We start from the raw sequence: 25,643 nt of genomic DNA, 5'->3' as shown, positions 1-25,643 counted from the left end.
AACTGTTGAAATGTTAGTTATGTAATTATATTATGATTATTTATGATTATTATGATATCGCTATATTATTATATACATTACTAAAATATTCCAGTTATATTATTATATTATTATTGTATTGTTTTATATACTATTACTATAGTCTTACGGTATTATTAGTTTAATTACTATATTATATTCCTAATAAAATTAATAATATAGTTTGTATATTTTCTGTATAATATTCTATAGTATATTATATAATATTTCGTATAGTATAGTGCAGTACAGTACAGTATAGTACAGTACAGTACAGTATAGTACAGTACAGTACAGTACAGTACAGTATAGTATAGTACAGTATATAGTGTAGTGTAGCGTAGCGTAGTGTAGTGTAATGTAGTGTAGTGTAGGATAGCATAGTATAGCATAGTATAGTATTGTATATTAGGCAGAATATGATATAGTATAATTTTATACATTATATAGCATATTGCATGATATACTATTATACAGAGTGCTCCAAAATTATTGATACTCCGGAAAATGAGGGATTCCCGAGGCCATTTCAAGTAACCTTTTCCTTTGCTAAAATGCAATCCGCGGCTTTGTTACCGAGTTAGTAATGAAAAAACAGTGGCGAATGAGAGGCGTGCGCGCGGAATTCAACCTGCTTTTACGCGCGCGAGCCAACTGACGGAAGCCTACCTCAATCCGGAGTGTGACGGTAGGAGAGAGCTGCGCTCCGGCTTTGAAAATTACGGAAACTCCTTCCTACAGAAATTTGGCCACTCAGACTGCGTATATTATACAATACTAAAGTATTGTTGCGAACTTCGCTGCACACACGCGTTATGCGCCACCGCATTTTATTCCCAAACAACGCTATTCACAAATATGCACCGATGACTAAGATACTATTATGCTATCGTGATGACACGAGTTGACTGTTCGACAGCTTGTTCAAAACTGTCGATGGTCCGTCGACACAATGATTCCCTGACAATCTCTATATTCACCTATTTCCTAAGGGGCTATCCACTTCAGGGCAGTGTCACATCACGGTGACTTGACCATGGCAATCCACCGTAACAGTATTATACAGGGTGGGGCAAATAAAGTGTTGCAACGCAATATCTCCATTATCGTTAATGATACGCGAAAATGTTTGAGAAACAAATTGTTTGGTTCGAAGGGGTACATGTTGTGGTGTAAATGTTTTTTTAAAGGTCATATTTTTTGAGATTTCAAGGTCATCGATGTTTCTTTCAAATGGAACTATGTATTTTTTTCGATGACATTCTTACCGATTTTAAGACGAATCCAGCGACCTATAATTCAAGATCATTCTAGTCGCGCAAAGTATGAAAATAGTTGAAAAACCGAAAAATATCACAATAATCGCTTTCACAGGATCCACTAACCTTGGTTTGGTTCTACCTAGAGAACATGCTCGAAGTGATGTTCGTTCGTGTTTTGTTGAGTCGTTCACCTCACGTATTCTAATGTGAATAGGTTGGAACGCGAAAATGAACGATTCTCAAGAAGCTTTTGATATGTTCATGGTGCTGGTAAACGGTGGAAGTGCCGTAAACATTACAGAAACGCTCAAGATTTGTACGCGGCACGTTATCCGGATAGGTTGCAAAAGTCACACATGGCTTTTAACCCTTTCGGTACGAACACTCTTTCCGCCGCGACACTCTCGCTGTACGAGGCCCCGCGCCGAAAATTGCCGCCGCACATGACCAGTCCTTCTTTAGAAGAAGATATTTCCTAAGCGTTAAATAAATACTGTGCTTAATAAAAGGACATTTTTTAACAATAGTGTTGCTTGTAGCTTAAGAGATACTCAGAGGTACTTATATAAAATATTAAGAGTTATTTCTATAAAATTCTGTTATTTATACCGGTCGTCGCACGGTCGACGGATATATCCGGCGCTCGGCCGCAGCGGTCGTCGCGTGGACGCCGGATATATCCGGCGCTCGTACCGAAAGGGTTAAGCAATTAGCTGACCGTTTTTGTCGCTTCGGTACCATGAAACAAACACGCGTCAAACGTCAACCGACAATTATTAAAAATAATGCGCCTGCTATCTTAGAAACAGAGAGTGAATCTTGCATCAACACAAATTCCATCCTTATCGTATGCCATTACATCAGGATTTGTATGGCAATGATTTCGTAAATCGCGTCAGTTTTTGTAATTGAATTCGTTCAAAAATGCGCAGAAATGTCACATTTTTGAGTCATGTGTTTTTTTCTATCGAATCTACTTTGACTAATACGGGAAATGTGAATAGGCATGATATGCATTATTGGGCAAATGAAAATCCTCGATGGATGAGAACTGTGTCACTTCAACATCCGTGGCCCGTTAATTGTTGGCGCGGCATTGTCGGTGATCACGTCATTGGTCCACATTTTTTTAAAGGTCTCTTGACTGAGCAAGTTTACGCAAACTTTTTGCTACACGTACTCCCTTAGGTATTGGAAAACATGCCCTTGCATGTTCGTATAAACATGTGACTACAACACGACGTTGCTCATCCCATAATGCCGTGTGTTCAAGATATGTGATGAATGTGATTTTTTGTGAAAAATGTATAGGACGAGGCGGTCCTGTAGCTTGACCACCTCGTTCGCCAGATTTGACACCACTGGATTACTTTTTATGAGGTTCTGTGAAAGATCGTGTAATGTCGGTACCATCTAACACGCCCAACGACATGAAGGAGAGAATTCGCCGAGCATGTACCGGAATTACACAACAAATGTTGGCTGAAGTTAGACGGTCTTTTCATCAACGACTCAACAAGTGTTTACAAGCCGAGGGTCATCATTTCGAGCATGTTCTGTAGGAAGAACCAAACCAAGGATAGTGGATCCTGTGATAGATGATGATGTTTTTCAACTATTTTCATATTTTGTGCGACTAGAATGACCTTGAGTTATAGGTCGCTGGATTCGTCTTAAAATCGGTAAGAATGTCATCGAAAAAAATACATAGTTCCATTTGAAAGAAACATCGATGACCTTGAAATCTCAAAAAATATGACCTTTAAAAAAACATTTCCACCACAGCATGTACCCCTTCGAACCAAACAATTTGTTTCTCAAACATTTTCGCGTATCATTAATGATAATGGAAATATTGCTTTGTAACACTTTATTTACCCCACCCTGTATAGTATAGTGTTAATGCATTATATATTATATAATATATTGTACAGTATGCTATTATATGTTGTATAATATATTGTATAGTACAATATTAAATATTACACAGTATGTTACATGGTATAGTATTATATATGGTACAGTATAATATTATATATTATATAATATGTCATACAGTGTAATATCACATTTTCCACAGTATATTATACAGTACACAGTACATCATAGTCTACCATAAGAATGCAACATTATAATATTTTATAATATCATAAACCTTTTATAGAAGACGAGACGTATTCGACTTCCGACGCGTACTAATGATCGATTCTCGATCGCAAACAAGCTTCTCAGCGCGCAAGCACCAGTCAACGGTGCAAAATTTATAGTATCATGGTTCTAATGTTTTAGCAACCACGTTTTCGGATTGTAATAAACGTGTCCAACATAATTGCTGTTTGAAAAATGCTCCGGGATGCGAGATAATGAAATGTAACGGGACGATTTGTCACTGTCTGCTTAATATCGCGACAACGCCTGCGAAGTATCCGATGTTCCGCCTTCTTGAATTATCATTTCCATCGCGATACCGGCGTTATGGTAATTAATTCGAGAATTTTTCAGGTATTTAGCCGAAACGCTACGCTTTAGATAAATTGATCGCGTTCCGAGCAACAGACGTTAGCTGGTCTTTCTAAAGATCGAATGTTTATGCACGGTTAAACATTAGAGTGAAAATTCTTCAATAATATTAATTTTGCGTGGTTGCGTCGGCGACAAATCTTGAAAATAAACGACGTTCAAGGCGCTCTTTCGTTCATCGAAATATATAGAAAATAGAAGAATAATTGAGCCGTTTATTTCGGAGGTTACTTATTCTGAAGTTTATTTATTGCTAATTTATTTTTAGATTTCAGTCTCTTAGGGAAATATTAAGCAGTGCGATACGCTGATATTGCGACGTGTATTTTTATTATTAAAAGGACGTCTTTAAGACATCTTACATCAAATGTTAAGGAAACGCTTCTTAGATGCCTAAAGGACGTCTTGAAAACGCTATAACGTTGATTTGAGGGACATTCGAAATATTAGCATATTGTCATAACCGAAATGTCTTAAACCAGACGTCTTTAAGACGTCCATTTTATATCCGCTTTTATCTTGCGCGCTAACATTGAAATCTTGTATACGTTTTATATCAGACGTTAAAAGGAAGTCTTGAAGACGTCTTATATCAAACGTTCAAAGAACGCTTTGAGGACGAATTATATCAAAATTATATCTCTTCTTGGACGTTCGTGAAACGTTCGTAGGCTATTTGAGATTCCTTAAAGCCAAGCTGTAGGCATAAAAAGATGTTAAAGTCTTCCTATTTTTACAAATTACTAATCGAAAGTTCTTAAAAGCTGCAATTTTTGCGAACGACTTACTAACGATGCGAAAGCGTCCGTAAAACATCTGAATCTAATAAGTCGTCTCGATTTATAAATTCGCAAGATCTCAAATAAGATCTTGAAAATGACAATAGTGAAAGAAAAAGCAAAGGAAAAATGTCACGTTGGAGAGCGTATTGCGAGCGCTCGTTCCTATTACGTTAGCTCGCATAGCTCGCTCGAAAGTATGATCACCGTCGTGACACTACGAGATTGTACGAACGTCAGAACTCGAGTATATAACACATTCTGACTGACAAATTACAATCTCCAGAACTCTCGCAACTTCAAAGTACATTTTAGTCGAGCAGACTGAAGTCAGAATGTTCGAATCGATCGAAACAACCTGCGCGGATATTTCATGAGATTTTAGTGCCGAATCGATGAAAATAAATGTGATAATCGCAAAGTGAGATTACAACCGTAGAAATTAGGATTAAATGGAGACTTTTCACTTTTCAAATAAAATTTTCGATTATCGATATATATATATATACAATTTTTTCTAGTAATTATAATAGTAATTTGAATTTATAATATTAATAATAATTTGTGGCGACTACATCCGCCACTCGCCAACTGATGGATTCTTTTCCCGAAAGATATCTAAGACCGTCCTTGTTCGTATACAGGGTGATCCGTAATTACATTTTAAAAACCGTCACAGTTAAAGGATGAAATCTGGAACGAAACTGACAGTGTGCACGATGATCTTCACGCAGAATGATCGAAATTATTGATTAAAATTATTGATGATAGGAAATTTTTGAAATTATTTGTTGACTTACCGATTTTGACTGGTCGCGCCGCTGCATCGTTTCCGGGTAGCGTGATCGATAATACGACGACGATCAAAATGGTAAAGAGACTGTGACTCATATTAGGAAGAGTGGAGACACCTGCAAAACGAATAAACTGTTTTAACTTGAATAAATGTTTAAATCTTTGAATCTTAGAATCTTAGAATCTTTGGATATTTCAGTAATCCAATAATTGAATCTTTGATTCTTTACAGAACCCATAGTTGCACAGTTTGATGAGTTATCAACAAACAACTTGAACCACAGTTCAACTAAAAAGTACCTCAGAATCTACACAAACGATCGAACCTTTCGTTATTACTAAAAACCGATAATTCTTCGGCGGAAATAGATACAAGTCCGGTGGTGTACTTCGACAGGGTGAACGAAATGTACAAATAAACGGGTCGTTTAACTTCGAACACAATACCACCGGCGAAACTTCTAATAATCGAAAGAGGAAACTTCCGCGTTTCCTCAGCGCCGTAATTTCTCGTTCGGTTTCACGCACGGGGAACGCGATGCTTCGTATCGCATCAAACTTTCTCCCATTTCACCGTGAGAAATCGAAAATGTCCTCGATGGAATTTCGAAAAAGTTCCGATTACCCAACGGGACCTTCGTCACGTTGCTTACTATGCCCTTTGAGCTCTTCGGGCACGCCGGGACTCGAACTTCCACGCGTAATCCGTTCGATTCCCTCCGTTCGGTTTCACTTAAACGAAATCAAATTCCTGTCCGTTCGTTCCTTTATTTACAATGGTTCTAGGGCCGTTATTTTATATCTTTTATATCGTCTCAAAGCTCGGTGGGAATTTCAAGAACGACAAAGGAAATAAAAACATTTGAATTAATGAATATTGGAATGTTTTCTTCGTGTTTACTTTCGATCTTTGAATCGTTGAATTTTTGAATTTTTGAATCTTTGAGTTATTGAATCTTTACCTTTGAATCTTTACCATTGAATCTTTGAATTATTCAAGTTTTAAACCTTTGAATCTTTGAATTATTGTATCTTTGAGCTTTTGAATCTTTGCTTATTTGACTCTGTATATCTTGAAATCTTTGAATTATTGTATCTTTGAACCTTTGAATCTTTGATTATTTGAGTCTCTGAATCGTGAAATCTTTGACTCTTTACCTCTTTGAATCTTTGGCTCTTTGAATCTATCGCTCTTTGTCTGTTTGAATCTTTGACTCTTTGACTCAAAACTTTTGAAAACTCGAATCATGGAATTCTTGAATCCTTGAATCTTTGAATGTTTGAATCTTGTCTTGAATCTTCTTTTGGCTCTTCGAATCTTTGATCTTCCGATCCTTAAACACTAACCACTGTGCCTCTCGTTTACGACTCGAAAGTGCCTGTCTATGTTATAGGTAACCTACGAGCATAGTCATCGCGAGTGTTATGGTTTGTTTGCCTCAAAGTCATCTCATCTCGCGACGCCAACGACGCGGCTCCATCCGCGAGAACGTCGTGACGGGAATGCTCGAAATTTCACGATGGCAATTGATATCCGGCGACCGTTCCCACAATGTTCCGATGCTTAATGTTGCTCCGATCGCAATTCCCGACGCGCACCGACCGCGGAATCAATAACCGTTCCAGTTTTTACTGTAACTCGTGTCCCTACGCCGCTGTGCGAGCTATCAAAGATCAAATTGAAAGCCGCAAAATGTTTTTTCCTACGGCGCGACGATTTCGGGGGATTGTCGCTCGTTTGTTTCTATTTTTGCTTGTTGTCCCGTCCGCTGATAGTTCTTTATCCAGCGGCCGCGAATTTATCGGCATGATAGAGTGCTCCGCAACGGTATCAAATATTACGCTCGTGTCAAAAGATTCGAATTGCACTAGGTACGCGAGCGGAGATCAGTCACGTTAAATTTTACAAGATACGTTTCCATTTTCAATCCTTTTTCGGTGGGATTTTTGTTTCTTTTTTTTTTTACCGAAACAGAAAATATTTTTGGAGATTTTAATCGGTCATTTCGTTTGCGAATGTTGTCAGTGGCTACAAGTATGTTAGCAGAGAGATGTTAGTGACGGCTTAATGTAAAATGAAGATATAAATTGATTGAGTACTGATGTTGTTGATTATTCAACATTCAATGTAAAATATTGAATATTTCGTATCTAATATTGAATATTGAATATTGAATATTGAATATTGAATATTTCGTATTTAATATTGAATATTGTATAATGCAAATTGAATGGTGAATGTTGTATCTTGAATCTTCAGATGTTTGAATTGCATCTTTCGATCTTTGAATGTTCGAAACTTGTCTTGATTCTTCCTTTAGATTTTTGAATGTTTGACTCTTTTACTCTTTGACTGTTTGAATCTTTGAATCCTTGAATCCTTGAATCCTTGAATCTTTAAATTATCGAATCGTTGTTTCTCGCGATATTAATCCAACAGTAGTTAACGCCCGGAATGTCTTGAAGAATTCCTCGACTTACAACGAGAGAACCGAAGTTTCTTCTTCGTTGTTCGTTCCTTGAGAAGCAGCCGCGGACAGGTCGGGAATAACACTTAATGGCGAAGTTGTCCGACGAGAGACGATACTTCTACCGCGCGCGAGGAACTTCTTTGTTTCGATCAACGGAACAGCCGGAACGTTTATTTAACGGGAAAGTTGGCCGTGCCCGAGTTTCTCTTGCAGTCTGATGATGGAAAATGCGCCGGCGGATTGATTTGCGCCGCGGAAAGAAGGTCGAGAAGCTCGATAAGCGTGCCAAAGGCGCTACGCGATCTTTATCGGATGTACAGAGAGTGTCGTCCTCGGTCATCCTTCGACTCGCTCGAATCTGTGTCAACGTTCATTAAAGACGTCGTCTTTGAATGATGGGGTAGGGGATAGTCGCGTAATGATGCACGAAATTCATGGGATTGGCTACTCATTCGTCACTCGTCGCCTAGTTTCTTTCTTTTGAAGATAATCGTGGCACTCAGGGAAGAGTTGAAGATGTCTCTATAGACGTGTAGGGATGATTTTCTTATATTGTGTACAATTGATTCTGGTCTGATAGAGATGATTGTTTTGGAAGAAATGATCGCGAGGGCTTTTGGTTTGAGTATGTGTTTTTTATGGGATTTTGAATTGTTTGATTGTTTGTACATTGTTTATGTGTTTCTTTGTAGACTCTTTATTTATTTCTTTACTTCTCTACTTCTTTATTTATTTCCTTATTGTTTTAAAGACGTCTCAAATTGTCGCATTCCAAACGTAATTCAGACGTCCGATATTACCCTATTCCAGATGACTCGAAGACATCACATATTATCGTAATTCAGACGTCTTAAAGACGTTCCAAATTATCATATTCCGGGCATCATTCAGATTTTCAGATCTGTTTAACAGACGTCCACCAATCACCAATATTTTTAAATTATTTCACTAAAAACAAAATACTGAATCTTGTTCAAGGGCTGGTTTCACTTCTTTTAACAGCGTATCAACAACGATAAATTATTGTTAGAGTACACAAAAATATGCATCACTTCGTGAAGAATTTTATGCTATGTATATGTATAATATAATATAATGTTATATTAGGGGGGCCGGAAAGTAATGTCGTTTTTCTACATTAAATTCAAACATATAAAGTAGCAAGATTTTATTTTTAATCAATAATGTAATCACCCTCGTTATCAACAACCTTTTGCCATCTAGTATGCAAATTGTCAATGCCGGATCGATAAAAATCAATTGGTTTTTGATCAAAATATCTGGAGATTGCATTTTGGACATCATTCGAATTTTCAAATTTTTTGCCACTTAGAAAATGTTATAGCGATCGGAATAAATGAAAATCCTATGTCGCAATATCGGGTGAGTATGATGGGTGAGACAACACCTCCCACCCTAATTCATTAATTTTTTGCAAGGTTCGTCTTGCACGGTGCGGCCTTGCATTATCGTGTTGCAGAATAACACCTTTTCTGTTGACGATTGCTGGATATTTTTCAATTAAAGATTGATTTACTTGATCTAACTGTTCACAGTAAAGATCTGCATTGACAGTTTGTCCAGATTTTAGCACTTCAAAATGAACAATCCCGCGAATACTCCACCATACACACAAAAGCGCCTTTTTGGGATGTAAACCTGGCTTAGCTGTACCTCGTGGCGATTCATTTGGAGAGAGCCATTGCCTTTAGCGTTTTGGGTTATCATATAGGACCCATTTTTCATCTCCAGTGATCAAACGAACAAAAAACGCTTCTGTATGGTGTCGCTGAAGCAATAAGTTGCATATGCTGGATCCGTTAGCTTTCTTTTCTTCCGACAAATTATGAGGGACCCAAACACCTGCTCTGCTTTCTTTACCAATCTGGTTTCATTTTTCTTGGATGGTTGACCAAGGTTATTTAAGAGTGTTTGACAGTTCCTCAATTGTTTGACATGGATTTGCCTCCACTTCCGCCCATAACGTGTCATTATCTAAAGTTGTTGGTCTTCCTAATCGATACGAGTTGAAAAGATCGAAATTACCGGATTTAAACTTAGAAAACCGTCTTTGGCATTTTCGAACGTTTAATGCGTTTGGATAAACATCACAAATGTTTTTGGTAGCAACCGTTGCATTACCACCCTGCGAAACTCAAAAAGTATACAATGCCGGATATGTAACTCTTCTGGTATTTGGCTGGCCATTTCACCGTAAATTGCGAAAAAGATTTAAGATGTTACTATTTACGAGAACACAAGTCATTCTAACTTTAAACTGTCTTTAGCACGCCTTTGAAATACATAATAACCTAACAAATAAGTAACGAATATCAACATGCGCAAAAACGACATTACTTTCCGGGCCCCTAATATATATGTAATATGACATATTACATATATTATATTTTATTATTAACATTGTTGTTCAATTTATTATTAAATAGATCTTCTGATCAGAATGAACAAGATGAACTGATTCGATTAACCATAGAAATTAATTACAATATCATCTTGCGACTCGACGATTTATTTCATTTAAAACAAATGAGAAATAATGAGCGATTTTCTTCTCTCGACTCTTTTCCAATACTTTGTTGCTGCATTGCGACGCATCGCAGATTTTCAAAGTGCCTCGTCGCGTTTAAGGACCAGGCTTTACGGTTTCGCCCGAGATTTATGGTTTCGCGGAGAAAGCAACGAAACTTCAAAGAACGCTCGAATATACAAACGCGGGGACTTCAATCAGGTATTGCAATCGGACCGAGAAATGGCGGAGCTAAAATACAATTAAAGTAGAAACGTGAAAGTAACAATATTAAGTCTTTTATTTATTTCTTATTGATACGTATAAGGAAACATTTTTAGAGAGGTCCATCTTACGTCCACTGTAGGTCTTCTAAACGACTAATTCTAATTTTAAAAATCGAGAAATCAACGAAAAAATAAGCACGAATTAAGATAAATTCCTAATTGTCCATTGTAACAGCGAGAACGAGGAAGCACGCCATGTGAAATCGTTTTTCCTTGGTGCCGTAAATATTCATCGATATTCCAGTAAACGCGTGCCCTCGTTGGCACATAGTTTTCCATACAGTTAAAGCGAGCCTTTCGGTAGCGCAAAGGGACACGCGCGGAACAGGACGTTTTTAAAAAGCGGAAAATGCAGCGCGCTCGCTGGGACCTGTGCCGACATCAAAGGACTATTCTCGCAATTCCCTAGCGGCGCGTATCCTGTCGCGTAACAATCGGCGAGAAATGACTAGAAACTAGTGAAAATTGACGTCACGTGGCTACCGTTCTCCTTTGTGTTGATTCTCAAAAGCGTCGCCGGTTTAACATGCTCGAATCAAGAAATGAATAGATAGATAAATAAATAAATAAATAAATAAATAAATAAATGATGTAGCATGTACGTGGGTATGATAGAAAAAAATCGACGAAAAGTACTATGAAAAACGGGCACAAAAAAAAATCCGTAAAAAAGGTTTGAAGTAAATAAAGGATTGGTAGAGAAGTTTTTTAGTTTAATTTTTAAATAGAGAATAAATATTGTGAATAAATAAATTAAATAGAGGTAGCGAGTGTTTGGGGAATTTTTGTGGTTGGAACTTTTGTTTTATGGTATGGTATTTGCTTTTATATCGAGTGAAAAAATGGGATAGTGTATTATTTTGATGTGATGTAATGTACTATAATAGAATATAATGTAATAAAATAGAATACAATATACTAAATAATGCTAAATAATATACTATACTAGGTATATAATATACTGTACTAGATATATTAGGACACACTAGGATATACGAAACGTCCTAGAAGACATACCAAGATATCTATAAGATGTGGTGATTTGTAACAAAGGACGTTACTAGGACGTTCCTAGGACATTCGTGACGCCTTAAAGACGCTTTAAAGTAATATCATAATAGACATCTTCAAGACTGCTTAAAAATGTTCCGAATTAGACATCTGAAAGACTGCTTAAAGATATCACGAATTGGATGTCTTAAAAATGTCCTGAATTGAACGACTTAAAGACACCTTAGTCCCGAATTAGACATCTTCAAGACGACTTAAAAACGTCTTGAATTGAGTGCCTTAAAGACGATTTAAAACCAATTGATCATTTCTTCAACATCCGCAACCAGCCATCTTTAATCCACTCGACAATTTTCACAGCAACAATGCATGCCGAATTCTTGGGGAATATTGTCTCGCATAGGATCGCTTGCGTTCTTCCCGATCGCACAGGCTTACACGAGAGATTACGCGAGTTCCCTCCGATCTTGCGCAAGCGATTCGAGAGCACCGGCTTCGGCGAACGTGCTTCCGAAAACATGATTAAGTGTTGTCTGCACGCATCACGGTGCTCCCGGGAAAACGTTAGGTCGGATCTACACTGATGTAATGTACCGTGGCGATGTAACGCGATTCGCAAGTTTTGACGCGTATATGATCGACGACGTCGCGATTCGCGGCGTTTCCCTCGGGAGGAAAGCGCGCACGTTTTTCTGTAACGCTCGCGTCTCCATCGGAAAAACTTGTTTTGCAGCACGCGTCTGCAACGGTCGACATAATAATATGACTCGGTGTGATCTCATTCGATCCAGATCTCATGCGAAAGAGTATAGTAAACGGGACACGCCTTTGTCAACGACGTTCGGTTTGAAATATGAAACGTTCTAAGAATCTCCTATGCTGCAAATGGGGACATTTATTAAAAGCTTCTTTGGATGTCTGCAAGAGATATTTCACGGATGTTTTTTTATACGAATTTTATAGGATTATTTGTGACGATTTTGGAGTTTAAAAGACTTTCAGACGTCTCGGTTGTCCTACGAACGTTCTAGTAACTGGGTTACAAAACGCGACGACCTATAGACGTCTTTGAGATGTATCGAATATCCTCTGAACGTTCTAGAAATTGTTCAAAATCAAGACGTCTTTTAGGCATCTTTAAGTTCGGCTTTAGGACGTCATTAGTACTTCTCGAATATCCTACGAACATCCTAGTAAATTTGTTCAAAATTGAGACATTTTGTAGATGTCTTTAAGATGTCGCGAATGTTCTATGACAGTCCTAGAGATATCCTAGAAACGCCCTAAAAAAGTTATATGCTACAAATTAAGATGGCTTTAATACTTTTGCTTTGACAGGTTTTTAAATAGTCCTTAAGATGTCCCAAATGTCCTGCAAACGTCCTAGAAACGTCGTACAAAGTTCTATAAACGTCCTATCTTAGAAATCAAGACGTCCCTTAGACATCTTTGAGACGTCTTGAATGTCCTCCAACATCTAAAAACTGTGTTACAAATTACATCTTATTGACGTCGTTAAGACATCTTAAAAGTCCTATGAATATACTAGGAACGCCCTGGAAACATCGTAGAAATGTTCTATGTTACAAATCAAGATGTCTTTTAGACGTTTGCTTTGGAACATCTTTACGCAGTTTTTAAGACGTCTCGAAAGTCTTTCGAACAGCGTTTTCGAAACGTCATCATAGAAATGTCCTAAAAGCGTCCTATCTTATGTTAGAAATCAAGATGTTTTTTAGACATCTTAAAGACATCTCGAATGTTCTGTGAACGTCCTAGTAACTGTGTTGAAAATCAAGGCGTTTTATAGACGTCTCTAAGATGTCGCGAATGTTCTACGCATGTTCTAGAAACGTCGTAGAAACGTTCTAAAAACGTTCTATGTTGAAAAATTCTCAACTCTTAATTTTCAATTTTAAATCGACTATTAGACGTAACGTTGACATAAAAATTTTGCCAGAAATTCTCTACTTGCAATTTTTAAAGCATTATTAGAAAGCTGTCAAAACATGAAGCGCTGAATACAATAATATTGACCTAACAATTTGTCAAGAAATGCTTAACCGTTGTCCTTCAATTTTAAAACGACTATTGAACATGATATTAACAGTACCTATAGTAATATACTATATGTATAGTTATCTTAGACATACTATATGTATTAGTATAGTATTAGTACTATATTAGTACTGTAGTACTATAGATTACTATACTATAGTACTAGAGATTACTATATTAGTATCATTGTACTAGATACTACTATATTACTACTATATTACATATTACAATAGTACTACTATATTAGTACTACGCAACGCATTATTCTCAAAAGCTCACCTCGTTATAGAACACGATTGTCTAGCAGGCAGCTTATCCGAGCATTTCCAAGCGTCTCGGCCCGGAAAAACAGACCACGTAAGATTTCAATAATCTTCTGCAAACACCGTCGCCTTCGGAAAACGACTTCGAACCGTCGCCGGAGCTCTCCGAAGCTTGCGTTTCGTGGCCCTGCCACTGACTGACTTATATTTAGCACCGGCCGGCCTAAATATGTCCGATGTTGTCCTCGAAGAACCGCCGAGATTCGGTCGCCGATTCTTCCGCGGTTATCGCACCCTTTCGATTATTACATTATGTCAAGGTTATGTTATCACAATTTATAATTATATTACATTATTATATTATGTCCCCTCGATCAACGGAATTAACAAGAATGTTCGAGCAGTCGCGTGTTGAGGAACGAACGATTAAAAATTCCAAGGCTGCCCTGCCGACAATTATTAAACTATTGTATAGCTCAAGTGCTTTCGATTGTTCTATGCGGAATTATGGAGTCGTTGAATTAATTTTGCTACCCGGCCCTTTTCAAAGGAGGCCTTAGCTATATAAACGGCAGAAAACGAGGAAATGAAAGGCTAATTAAGTGGTGGTGGATTCGCGAGGCGATCTGATGTGTTGTGGGCGATGTTTGTCTTTTGGGGAGTACGTGAGCTGGGGAATTTTGTGAAGGTAGGTAGGAGTGAAATCGGTGTATAATGTATAATGTGGTATCGTATGTAATGTGTAGTGTTGGTGGATGGTGTGTGGTACAATGGGTAAGAGTATTGTATGGAACTATTGAAGGGATAGTTTGGGTAAAGTGAGAATAGAGTGATCAAGTAGTAAATAATGTAGTGATGTGGTAGTAGTACATTGTAGCGTTTGTATAATATCATGTTTTATATAATTATGTACTGTAATGTTATATGATATTATGTTATATATACTGTACTGTTCTATTGTATTATATAATTTTATATAACAGTATAGTGTAATATATAGTATAATTTATGACAATAAAGTAAGATGTCTTAAGCATAATAAAGTAGTATAGTATATTGTATCATATATAAAGTAAGATATAATATAGAATAACGTATTATTCTAATAGTGTAGTGTATAGTATAATATACAATAGTACAGTATATATATATAATATGTATATATTACTATACTGCCATACCATACTACCATACTATTATTTATTAAATAGTACATATTATATGTTATACTGTACTGATATACATTAGTCTATATTGCTGTACCATTATATATTATACTGTATTATTCTTTATTATTATACATATATTATAATTTACGCTATACTATACTAATATTATTATTACAAATTATATATTACATTTTATGTTACACTATACTGATATATATTTTTACTATACTATTACATAATATAACATATTATTATAATTTCATATATCAAATTTTACTACAATTTATTATTAACATACTACACGTAACAATAGTACGATACTATTGTTTTATATAACACTCTCACAGATTTTAACATCACCTAGAGAGAATCGTAAAAATCTCCTAAAATAATTTAATACTGAAACATGGAGCCGTTAAAAGACCAGTTACAAGCAATCCTTAAAAATCCATTAAACTTTTATTCCACTCTTATTGCCCGTTCTTAAAGACGAACAACGATACATCGAACAATATAAATAGCACGATGCACCAGCTGCTCTCGCGTTCACCCGAAACTCCCCGCCATATTTTCGCGCTCTGATTTCAAGCTTTAACGAGCGCAACATTCTAGTTCGACAACATTGATTTTTACGCAAATACGTCCGTCGTTAGTCCGCCAGGAAAACGGCTTTGCCGCGGACAGCGCAGCTTTTTCAAAAACAATTTGCCCGTGGAAAACGCGTTCCTATATTCCTCAGTATTGCATAGTATAATACTCGGTATTGTATACTATAATACTATGCAGCTTCTCTACCGCCCAGCTAACTGGGATACTAGTTCCACGACGATCCCATTGTTCGAAACGTTAAAGTACTCGCGGTACATTCTCGACGCGGGCAAGTGCTCGCTCGAAGTACAAAACCAGCTTGTACAGTCCGAGCACTTCGCAAATATGGGGAAATGAAACATCGCGTTTGACAAGTAGTAATCGAATCCCATGGAATGAAACTCTTGTATCCGGATTGACTAGGATTCATGAGCACGTGTTCAACTTTTGATATCGGGACGGTGCGATTGATTGAAACGTGTACTCTTCTTTCAATCCGCGCCGCGTTTTTATCTTGTCAAATCGTATCGCAATTGGAAATATATCTTGAGAATTGTAACGGGACAGGAAAATAGGAAAATTAGCAGTGTAAATGTTGGTTAATATATTCAGATGTTTCTTTATTTCGATTCCATTTATTTCGATTTGCTGCGATTTTTTATGTCGGTTCTGCGTAAATATATATCGGTTTAATGCTGGCATTATATTGTATTATATTACTTTGTTACTGTACTATTATGTGTTATTATATATTTTATATAGTACATGTATGATACATCATTGTACTGACGTATATTATACAATATATTGTGATATATGTAAGTTATACTATACGTTATACCGTGCTATATTATACTGCATGTATTATAGTATACATTATACCATTTTATTATACAATATTATTATATGTTGCTATACTGTTACATAACACCAGCATTGCATATAACATATAATAACATACTAATATAGTAGTATACAATATTATAGTAGAATATACAGCATTATATATAGTATAAAATCTAACAGTATAGTAATACCACCAGGCTATCATGTATTACAATACATATTATACTGTATTTATATTATTGTATACATCATACTGTGCCATAATAAAATATTGTTATACGTTGCTATACTGTTATATTTTATACAGTATATTGTATTATATACTAAACTATACTATTTTATATTAGTATATCACTGTACTTATATTACTAGATTATTTACTATATAATATTACCATATGTAATATTATATATATATATATAGTATAATATAAAATATAATGTATTGTACAATATGTAAGACGATTAGAAGTATATAATAAAATATGTCAGTACAGTGTAGTATAAAATATAATATGTAAAATGTAATAATATATATTAGAGTAGTGTAATATATGTTATAATAATATAAAATAGCATAGTATAATGTAAATTATACTGTACTAGTTTTGTAAATTATTACAGTGAAATATAAAATATAATATATTGTATAATATGTGGCAGTAGAGTATTAAATAATAATATACGTTAGTACATTAATACACTCAATATATTAATGACACAGTACAGTAGATTAATATACAGCACAACATATAATATATACTAATAAATAATAGTAGAGTAGAATTTATGACAGTACAGTAGTATGTTGTGGCGACTATCTCCGCAATTCGCCAGCAGATGGATTCCTTTCCCGCAACTATCTGAGACCCTCCTGATTTGTATACAGTTTCCTGTGGCCCTGAAAAGGGCCACACAGAATAACGCTGGAAACTTCGGACATGTGTCAATTGTTGAATAATTCGTGATTAGTGTGGAATAATAGTGCAGTGAAAGTGAAAGTTAGTGTAATCTGTGCCGTTCTAGATACGTGGATTAAAACTTCTGGACTACAATATTTACAACTGAATTGATAAGTTTTTCATTAATAATATTTGTGAAATTTTTGAAATTAATAGGAAATTCATAAAATCCTTGTTCGTTACTTCGAACGTGGCTCAAAGCCGTCGCGCCCCGAAGTGAGATAGGCTACAGTTAGTTGGCTCACGCGCATAGCAGCAAGTTGAATCCTCGCGCGCTTGTCTCTCATACGCTATTGCTTTCCATTAATAACTCGTTAACAAAGCCGCGGATTGCATTTCAGCAAAGGAAAAGGTTACTTGAAATGGCCTCAGGAACCCCTCATTCCCAGGAGTATGTATAATTTTAGTACACCCTGTATAGTAATATACTTGTTACCATAACTATTAATGGTACAGTGACTACATAGTTATCATAATAGTGCACTAACTGTGTAGCACCATAAAGTTACAGTAACGATATGGTACCCTGGTAGTTTAATTATTTTAGTATTATTAGCGTACACTAACTATATAGCAGCATAATATGAATTCTTTTATTTATCAAAACATATTCTCCCGAGCTTATATACGATGCCCTATATAACTATACAGCAATAGTACAGTAAGTACATACTACATAAATATTACATCAACTATACTCTACACCAGCAGCACACTAACTACACCCTGCACTAACATCACAACAACAAAAACCTTAAAATCAATTTCCTCCACGCAACAAGCACGCGGAGCAATTCCACTACATTGAAATTTATGGGGGCGCGAGTAACGAGCGCATATTGTTGCCACGCCGGCTCGAAACTAACCGGAGAAGATTAAAATCGAAACGAACTGACCTATCTTAACGTTCTACGTGTATTAGTGAGCAAGTACAGCGACTTTCATATTGTGTTCGCCACGACTGCTTACTGATTGCAGACTGTATCGTTCAAATACGACGATAACGATGCGCATAGGTTTAGGCGTTTAGGCATAATGCCTGCTTCACAGTGCTATTATGGCGTTTGATGGGGCCGGCATGGTAATGGAGATATCTACCTTCTGTATTATCTTTCTAGAAATGTTTAAAAATTGAGAATATCATACTAAAAAATACGTGGAGTATTTGAAGATATTTTTGTGTTATGTGTCCATAACAATGTAATATATGTAATAGTATAATGTGTGTAATATGTATAGTATAGCATGTTTATAGTATAGTAATAACAATAATAATAATATATAATATATAATAGTAAAAATATACATGTAGAATAGTACAGCAACATATGATAATATATAACAGTATAGTATAATACATAACAACATATATTACTATAGTACATTATTTTCATTTTTAAGAAATACAGTTTTTAATAAGCAATCGTTCATTCTGATTAATTAAAAGCAAAAAGATGAATATATAAAGCCATAAGTACGTAAAATTAATTTTTCATTCTTAAGAAATATAATTTCATACGAAATACCTGTATTATAATAATACATAATATAATCTATAATAATATATAATAGTATAGTATACTTAGTATATATAGCAGTATAATATAATATATACTCATTTGTAACATATATTTCTCAACGATTATAACCTTGACGTAACCTCACTAATATCTGAGGTAAAATTATTTAATAATAATGTAATTACTAGCATAATATAATAGTATAATAATAATAATATATATTATAATAATATATGTATAACAGTACAGTAACATATTAAAATACACAATAATATAATAAATAATAACAGTATAGTACATATAGTACATACTACGGAATTGAGTGCGAGGAAAGAATTGTTGTCTTAACCGTAAACTCTGTATCTATGGCGCAATGGAGTTCGACGATAAGCCGAGTATATACAGGTGATTGCGAGCTGTCTTATCGGCAGGTATAAATACGAGGAATTTCCCTTTTCAGGTCAGTTCTGCAGACAGGCGAATGCGCAGTGTATATTTATTGGTTTGCGTAAGTACCTGCGAACTTTCTCTTGCTTCGAAGATTATTTATATTAATATTTAACAATTAAAATTAATTTACATTCACTAATAATGCCGATTTAAACGATCACAACAGTTTACACTTTAATGACAGCGAAGATTACCCTTTCTAAGATAATGAAACGATAATTTTTGCAATAATAAAAAATATTTAGTTAAATATTTACAACTGGTTGCTATGAAGTGTTAAGATTATTATCCTACTGTAGATATTTTAGAAATATTACTTGGACATGTAGCTAATTGTTGCAACAATATTTGCAGCCTTCAAGTTGTCTGCAACCATGAAACTTCTACTGCTTTGTGTGCTCGTCACTATTAGTGTTCGCATTGGTTGCTGCCAGGACACATTGATCGCCGATTATTTTAACAAGGCAACATGCAGTCCGTGGCTTGGCCTGGTGAGTTTATGTGAAATATTATTATTTAATATTTTTCTTATACATATATAGTAATATAATATATATTCTAATAATACTATTTAAAAGATGCATACATAATATTATTATCATATATATTATAACATTATTACTAATATTTTAGAATATTATTACTATTATTATTATTTATAATATTATTCCATATCTTATATATATATACCATATTATTATAATATGTAATTTATTGCGAAGGAATCGTATGTTAATATCATTCCCAAATAGAAGACGAATTTTGGATGCTGTTGAAAATAATAAATATTTATAACTTTATGCAATAGAGTTTTTTAAATTCTTAAATAATATATAATGTGACAATATAATTATATAGTACTGTAATACTGTAACAATATAATAAAATAGTAATATGATAATATAATCATATAACACTATAGTATGTAATATTTGCTGGTATAACATTTTCCATGACCTTTAATAACTATAATATAATAATATAGTAATATAACAATATATTTATAAAATACTATAATACTGTAATATTATAATAATATAATGTGTAATAATTTCTTGTATAATAGTTTCGAATGTTTTTAATAATTACACTATAATAACACAGTAATATAATATTATACTGACATAATATTATTATAATATAACCATACAGTACATTGTATACTACCATAATATTCTAATAGTATAACAAGAAAATTCAACATTTTTCGATATAATAATTTCCATTGTCTCGAATTGCTTCAACTCATTTTATTTTTGGACAAAAATTCACGGTCTTTATACTAACGAACACAGCTCGCTCTACTAAATTCTATTTTTATACATAAATAATTGTTTATCTGAATGTTGTTATAGTGTCATCAAACGGAAGATTGTTGCCGACATCTGATTTGTTTAACATATCGGGCTAAGTGTGTGCCACGATCAGGGCTTATTGTACCAGGACAAGATCAAAGGCCAATGGGACCAGGACCATACCCTCCAAATTACCCTCATAGCTGAACACTCTCATGAGTTCACTCTTAATATATTATTCTGATATATTATTCTGGTAATATGTAGTCGTATCAGAAAAAAATTTGGCAGGTTGAATAACATTATAAAATGTGATCGGTGGAATGGAATTCTCATTCACTAAATTTTAAATTTAAAAATTCTTTTCATATTATTTTTAATATTCAGTATTTAATATTTAGTTTTTGATAATCAATTTTTATTGTTCAATATTTAATGTTCAACATTCAATTCTTCAATAATTTCCAGCATTTGTTATTTAATATCCAATATTGAAAATTAAATATTCAATATTCAAAATCTACATTTAATGTTCAATATTCCAAATTCAATATTTAACACTCAATATTCTATTAAGAATAAATTACATTATTCAATATTCAATATTCGAGAATCAATATTCAGTATTCACAATCAATATTCAATAATCAATAATCAATATTCAATTTTCCATGTCCGATGTTCAATGTTTAATATTCATTATTCAATATTCAATAACAAAGCTGGTCTCTTTTGTCACATAAAATTTTGTTATGTCAACGATGTCTTTTTATAATAAATGAGAAATTACGTCACTTTCTATTCATTTACTTTATAAGGGTAGATGGGATCTAAACCTACCCTTCAAGACGTCTGCGATCCAACCCCAAGTACCAACGCAGATTTTGTAACAACCACCACGTCTACCTTAAAATCTCGATTTTTGTCAATTTTTCATGCAAATTAGGGATGTACCTTGCACCGGTATACTCCTTCGATTTTTTGCAAAAGCTCGCGCAAAGCCCCCAGTTCACCCATGTGCAGGATTCTCGTCGTCCATGGCCGGTTACCTTGCTAACTTTCCGATTGTTTCACCGTGATTCAGATCGGGCGCCGTCGGCCCGAAGGCGGGCCGTTGAATTGTAAAACTTGGATAGAAAATTCGAGCGTCGCGGCGCCGCCCGAAAATTACAGACCGTTGCATTATATCACCGCGGCGACTCGGAATTCTTCTCGCAAAGTTGTTCCACCGCGTTTCGCGGGAGATTGCGTGAAGCCACGAGAAGTTTGTTCGCATAATTCCGCGCGGCCGCGGACGTTGCGACGGTGAAAAAATTGAAACAAAACGGTGATATAGAGGGAGAGAAAAAGATAGAGAGAGAGAGAAAGAAAGATGTCATTAAGACGTCTTAGAAATGTTCTAAGAGAGTATGTGTGTGAGAGAGAGGAAGGGAGAGAGAGAAATGGAGAGAGAGAGAGAGGAGTTAAACGGATGCTCGAACAACACGAGTGCGAAACAATTAAATGCGACAAAAGTTGCGGAGGGACTAATTGTTTAATAACCATCACCGAAAAACGGAGGACGCTCGGTCCGCCGCGCGAATATTGAATTCGGCGCCGGGTTAATTCGATTGCCAATTAACAGTTCCCCGTTTAGTGGGTTCGCAACGGCCCGGATAAAAAGCCGTGTCCTACTTCGTCGGATGGATTTCGACGACACTCCCTTTTTATACCGGCGTCAAGTTCAACTGAACCGTTCTCGTTGAACGCAATTGCTAAATAAACGCCGCTTTATGACGCTTTATGACTCGTTCGACGGCCAAAGGGACGAATTCCTGCCTGTTGTTTTAATACCAGAAGTACCCAGCAATAATCGGAATCACTCTGTATTTATTCATTTAGTTAGTTAGTTATTCTCCCGCAGCAATTTGCGAATTACTTGTGCGCTGTCTCAGTTTTTAATAAGGTTGAATGTTGGTTATACTTGGAGGATAAGTCTTGATTTTTTAACGCGTGACGTATCTAGAACGTTTCTGGGACGTTACTAAAACGTTCGTTGGATTTTCGTAGGGTGCTTATAAGATGTTCATAGGACATTCGAGATGTCTAGAAGAAGTTTCTAAGACATCCATTTTAGGTTATGTAAAGTTATGTTAGATTACATAAAAACTTTCGGACATAAAATGGACGTATAATAGGAGTCTTTAAGACGTCTTCTTTCAGATGTTAAAAGGTCGTTCATTTCGGGACGTTTTTAAAACGTTAAAAATACGCCCAATTCCCGATGTTGATGTCCCAAAACAGACATTTTAATTTATAACATAGGACATGTTTGTATGACATATGAGACGTCCTAGAGACGACTTCGCGACGTCCCAAATTGGTTATTCTTTTGATCTCTCGAAGAAGACAATTTGGAGACGTAAATTTTAAGGCATTAAACTTCCCAACATAAAATGGATGTAAAATGGGAGTCTTTAAGATACTTTCATTCAGATATCAAAAGAACGTTCAATGAGGGACATCGTTAAGCAGTATTAAAAGTATTCAGTCCCAAAGTGGACATCTTAAAGACATTTGATATAGGATATCCAGGACGTTTCAATGTCTTTCGAATGGCTTAAAACTATCCTATGTTACAAACCGTTATTTTATCGACATCATATGGACGTCTTTAAGACATCATCTATCCGCCTTTAATAAGTCTTTCAGACATCTTAAAAAGGTCCTATCTTTAAGACGTCGCTTTAAATTGTACTTCCTTTCAACAACTGAAATAAGACATCTTACAAACATAAATTTTCCCTTATAAAACGCTAACACCTAAGACGCACTTAAAATGTCCGCCTGTTAAAGCGCAAAAAATAATCAGCTAGACAAATTCGCTTGAAAAGGACGACGGCAAGAGGCGTCTGGATAGACCGAATTTAACACTGGTCCGGACAGGTTCGCGGGCCGGATGAATCGGTAAGCTCGAAAACGCCAGCGGGGTTACAAATTTAATCGGTCATCCAGCAGCGCTCGCGGAAGTACTAATTCATTGGTTAATCGTGGCGGCGTAGGTACGCGCGACCGAACGAGAAGTTTCGCCCTGATTGGCAATTAATAATTCACGGCCGTTGGATTCGCGCAGTCGGATGTACAAAGAATCGTTTCGAAGCGGGCGGAGAACATCCAACGCTCCGACAATCCTTTTCGCGCAGCTACACCGTGCTTAATTAAATCGCGCGGAACGCTGCGCCGCGATTTTCTTTGCGGCGTACAGATTTTACGGGCCGGCTCCTAACGGCGAGCTCCACCAGCGAAATCGTTTCCAACGTCCGACGAAAAACGCTTGCATATTGGACGTAACGTCTTATTGATGGCCAAACCAGCTGAGTACTTTTTGTTTCGCCGTGAAAACCGGCCCGGCCCGTTAAAGCGCTCGCCCTAATGGTCCCGGCACGTGCGAGCGCATTTTTGACTATCAATCATCGTCGCGCGATTTTCTTCCGAGTCCTCCGCTAACCGAGCTTTCGATACCTTGCAATCGATCACGGGTTGGCCTCTCTATTATCGCCGCAAAGTGCGAACCACCGTATATTTATTTTCACACACCGATCTGAGAATTGTTCGTGCGCTACTACGGTTTCACGCTAGTTCGTCTTACGTTAAACGTTTCTAGGACGTTTTTGGGAGGTTCATGGGACATTCGGAACGTCTTAAGGATGACAAAATCTAACACATCAATAGATATACTATATAAAGGTCTAGAGAACGCCCAAAAATATATTGCATGTAACGCAGGATGTTTCTAGGACATTTCTAAGATGCGCGTGAGACATTTGGAATGGTTCAAAGACAACTAAAATATAAAAATCGTTCTAAAGGTGTACATAAAACGTTCACAAGACGTCCACAGAAAGTATACATATAGGGGTCTGAAGGACGTCTAAAAGATATCTTGATCTGTAACACAGGACGTTTATAAGTTGTTCCTAGGACTTTCGGGACGTCTTAGACATGTTTTGAAGATGTCCCAAATTGGTCGTTATTCTGGTGTCTGAAAGAAGACGCCCTACATCACCAAAATAAACGTGTAATGGATATCTTTAAGACATGTTATTACAGACGTTAAGACCACTTTAAAAAGTCCCATAATAGACAACTTCAAAACGACAGGACGTTTTTAGGACGTTCATAACACATTACAGACATCCTGAAGGCGTCTTACAAAACATCCGAATATGCAACATGGTTTCTAGAACGATTGCAGGACTTTGGCGACGCAACGTCTTAAATACATCTACAAAACGTCATGATTTACAGCTAAGATGTTACGTAGGACATTCGAGGCGACTTAAATATATGTATCCCGTTCGTACACCAAACGTCATTACGATGTCTCAAATACCACCTCGTGCTATCTGATATTCCTTTCTGTTACTTCTTAATTATTATAAAATTACTTTTTATCTATATTATTATTATCAACATTATATATAATACATATAACATATAACACGATTACCTCACTAAAAACATAACTATATTTGCATATTACAATTTCCTATTCATTTTAATACTATACTACTACATATTAATACTATATATGGTGTCCCAAAAGTCAGCCACAATCAGGAAATGAAAGCTTCCTGAAGTCATTTGAAATAACGTTTTTAAATAATCTTGACATAACCTTCTACGTAACCCCGACGAACAAAAAATATTTAACTAACTGTAGTTAACTAGTTAACTGTAAAAACCAAATTAACATCTGTAATTTATAACAAAGCACATGTTGCGCGTATAAAACATTGTTACTCGCAGAACAATTACAATTCTAACAATGTTTTTTAAACTTT

General features: G+C 35.7%; 2 protein-coding genes across 2 annotated transcripts in view; one reads left to right on the top strand and one right to left on the bottom strand.

Moving 5' to 3' along the window:
* The window catches only part of LOC144479045 (glutamate receptor ionotropic, kainate 2), a 68,224-nt gene extending 54,055 nt beyond the window's left edge, over positions 1–14,169 (bottom strand). Inside the window, exons 1-2 of the mRNA XM_078197525.1 lie at positions 14,008–14,169; positions 5,380–5,490 (exon numbers count right to left, since the gene is read on the bottom strand). Of these exons, the coding sequence (XP_078053651.1) occupies positions 5,380–5,470 (91 nt within the window). The 5' untranslated portion in view covers positions 5,471–5,490; positions 14,008–14,169. The remainder of the gene's footprint in view (positions 1–5,379; positions 5,491–14,007) is intronic.
* Positions 14,170–19,885: 5,716 nt separating this feature from the next.
* On the top strand, positions 19,886–21,280 carry LOC144467866 (uncharacterized). Its single transcript, XM_078176848.1, has 2 exons — positions 19,886–20,016; positions 20,881–21,280. Exons 1-2 carry the CDS (start codon positions 19,900–19,902, stop codon positions 21,025–21,027), a joined length of 264 nt encoding a protein of 87 aa, XP_078032974.1. The 5' UTR covers positions 19,886–19,899; the 3' UTR covers positions 21,028–21,280.
* The last annotated feature ends 4,363 nt before the right edge of the window (positions 21,281–25,643 follow it).

Source organism: Augochlora pura, chromosome 3 (assembly GCF_028453695.1).
Source record: "Augochlora pura isolate Apur16 chromosome 3, APUR_v2.2.1, whole genome shotgun sequence".
In the NCBI taxonomy this organism is placed as follows: domain Eukaryota; kingdom Metazoa; phylum Arthropoda; class Insecta; order Hymenoptera; family Halictidae; genus Augochlora; species Augochlora pura.
This window is presented reverse-complemented; position numbering and strand designations above follow the sequence as displayed.

Bases quoted from the DNA above. Each gene is read 5' to 3' on its own strand.
- LOC144467866 (XM_078176848.1), top strand. From the start codon at position 19,900: ATGAAACTTCTACTGCTTTGTGTGCTCGTCACTATTAGTGTTCGCATT. The intron at 20,017-20,880 runs GTGAGTTTATGT...ATGTTGTTATAG, and splicing joins GCAGTCCGTGGCTTGGCCTG to TGTCATCAAACGGAAGATTG.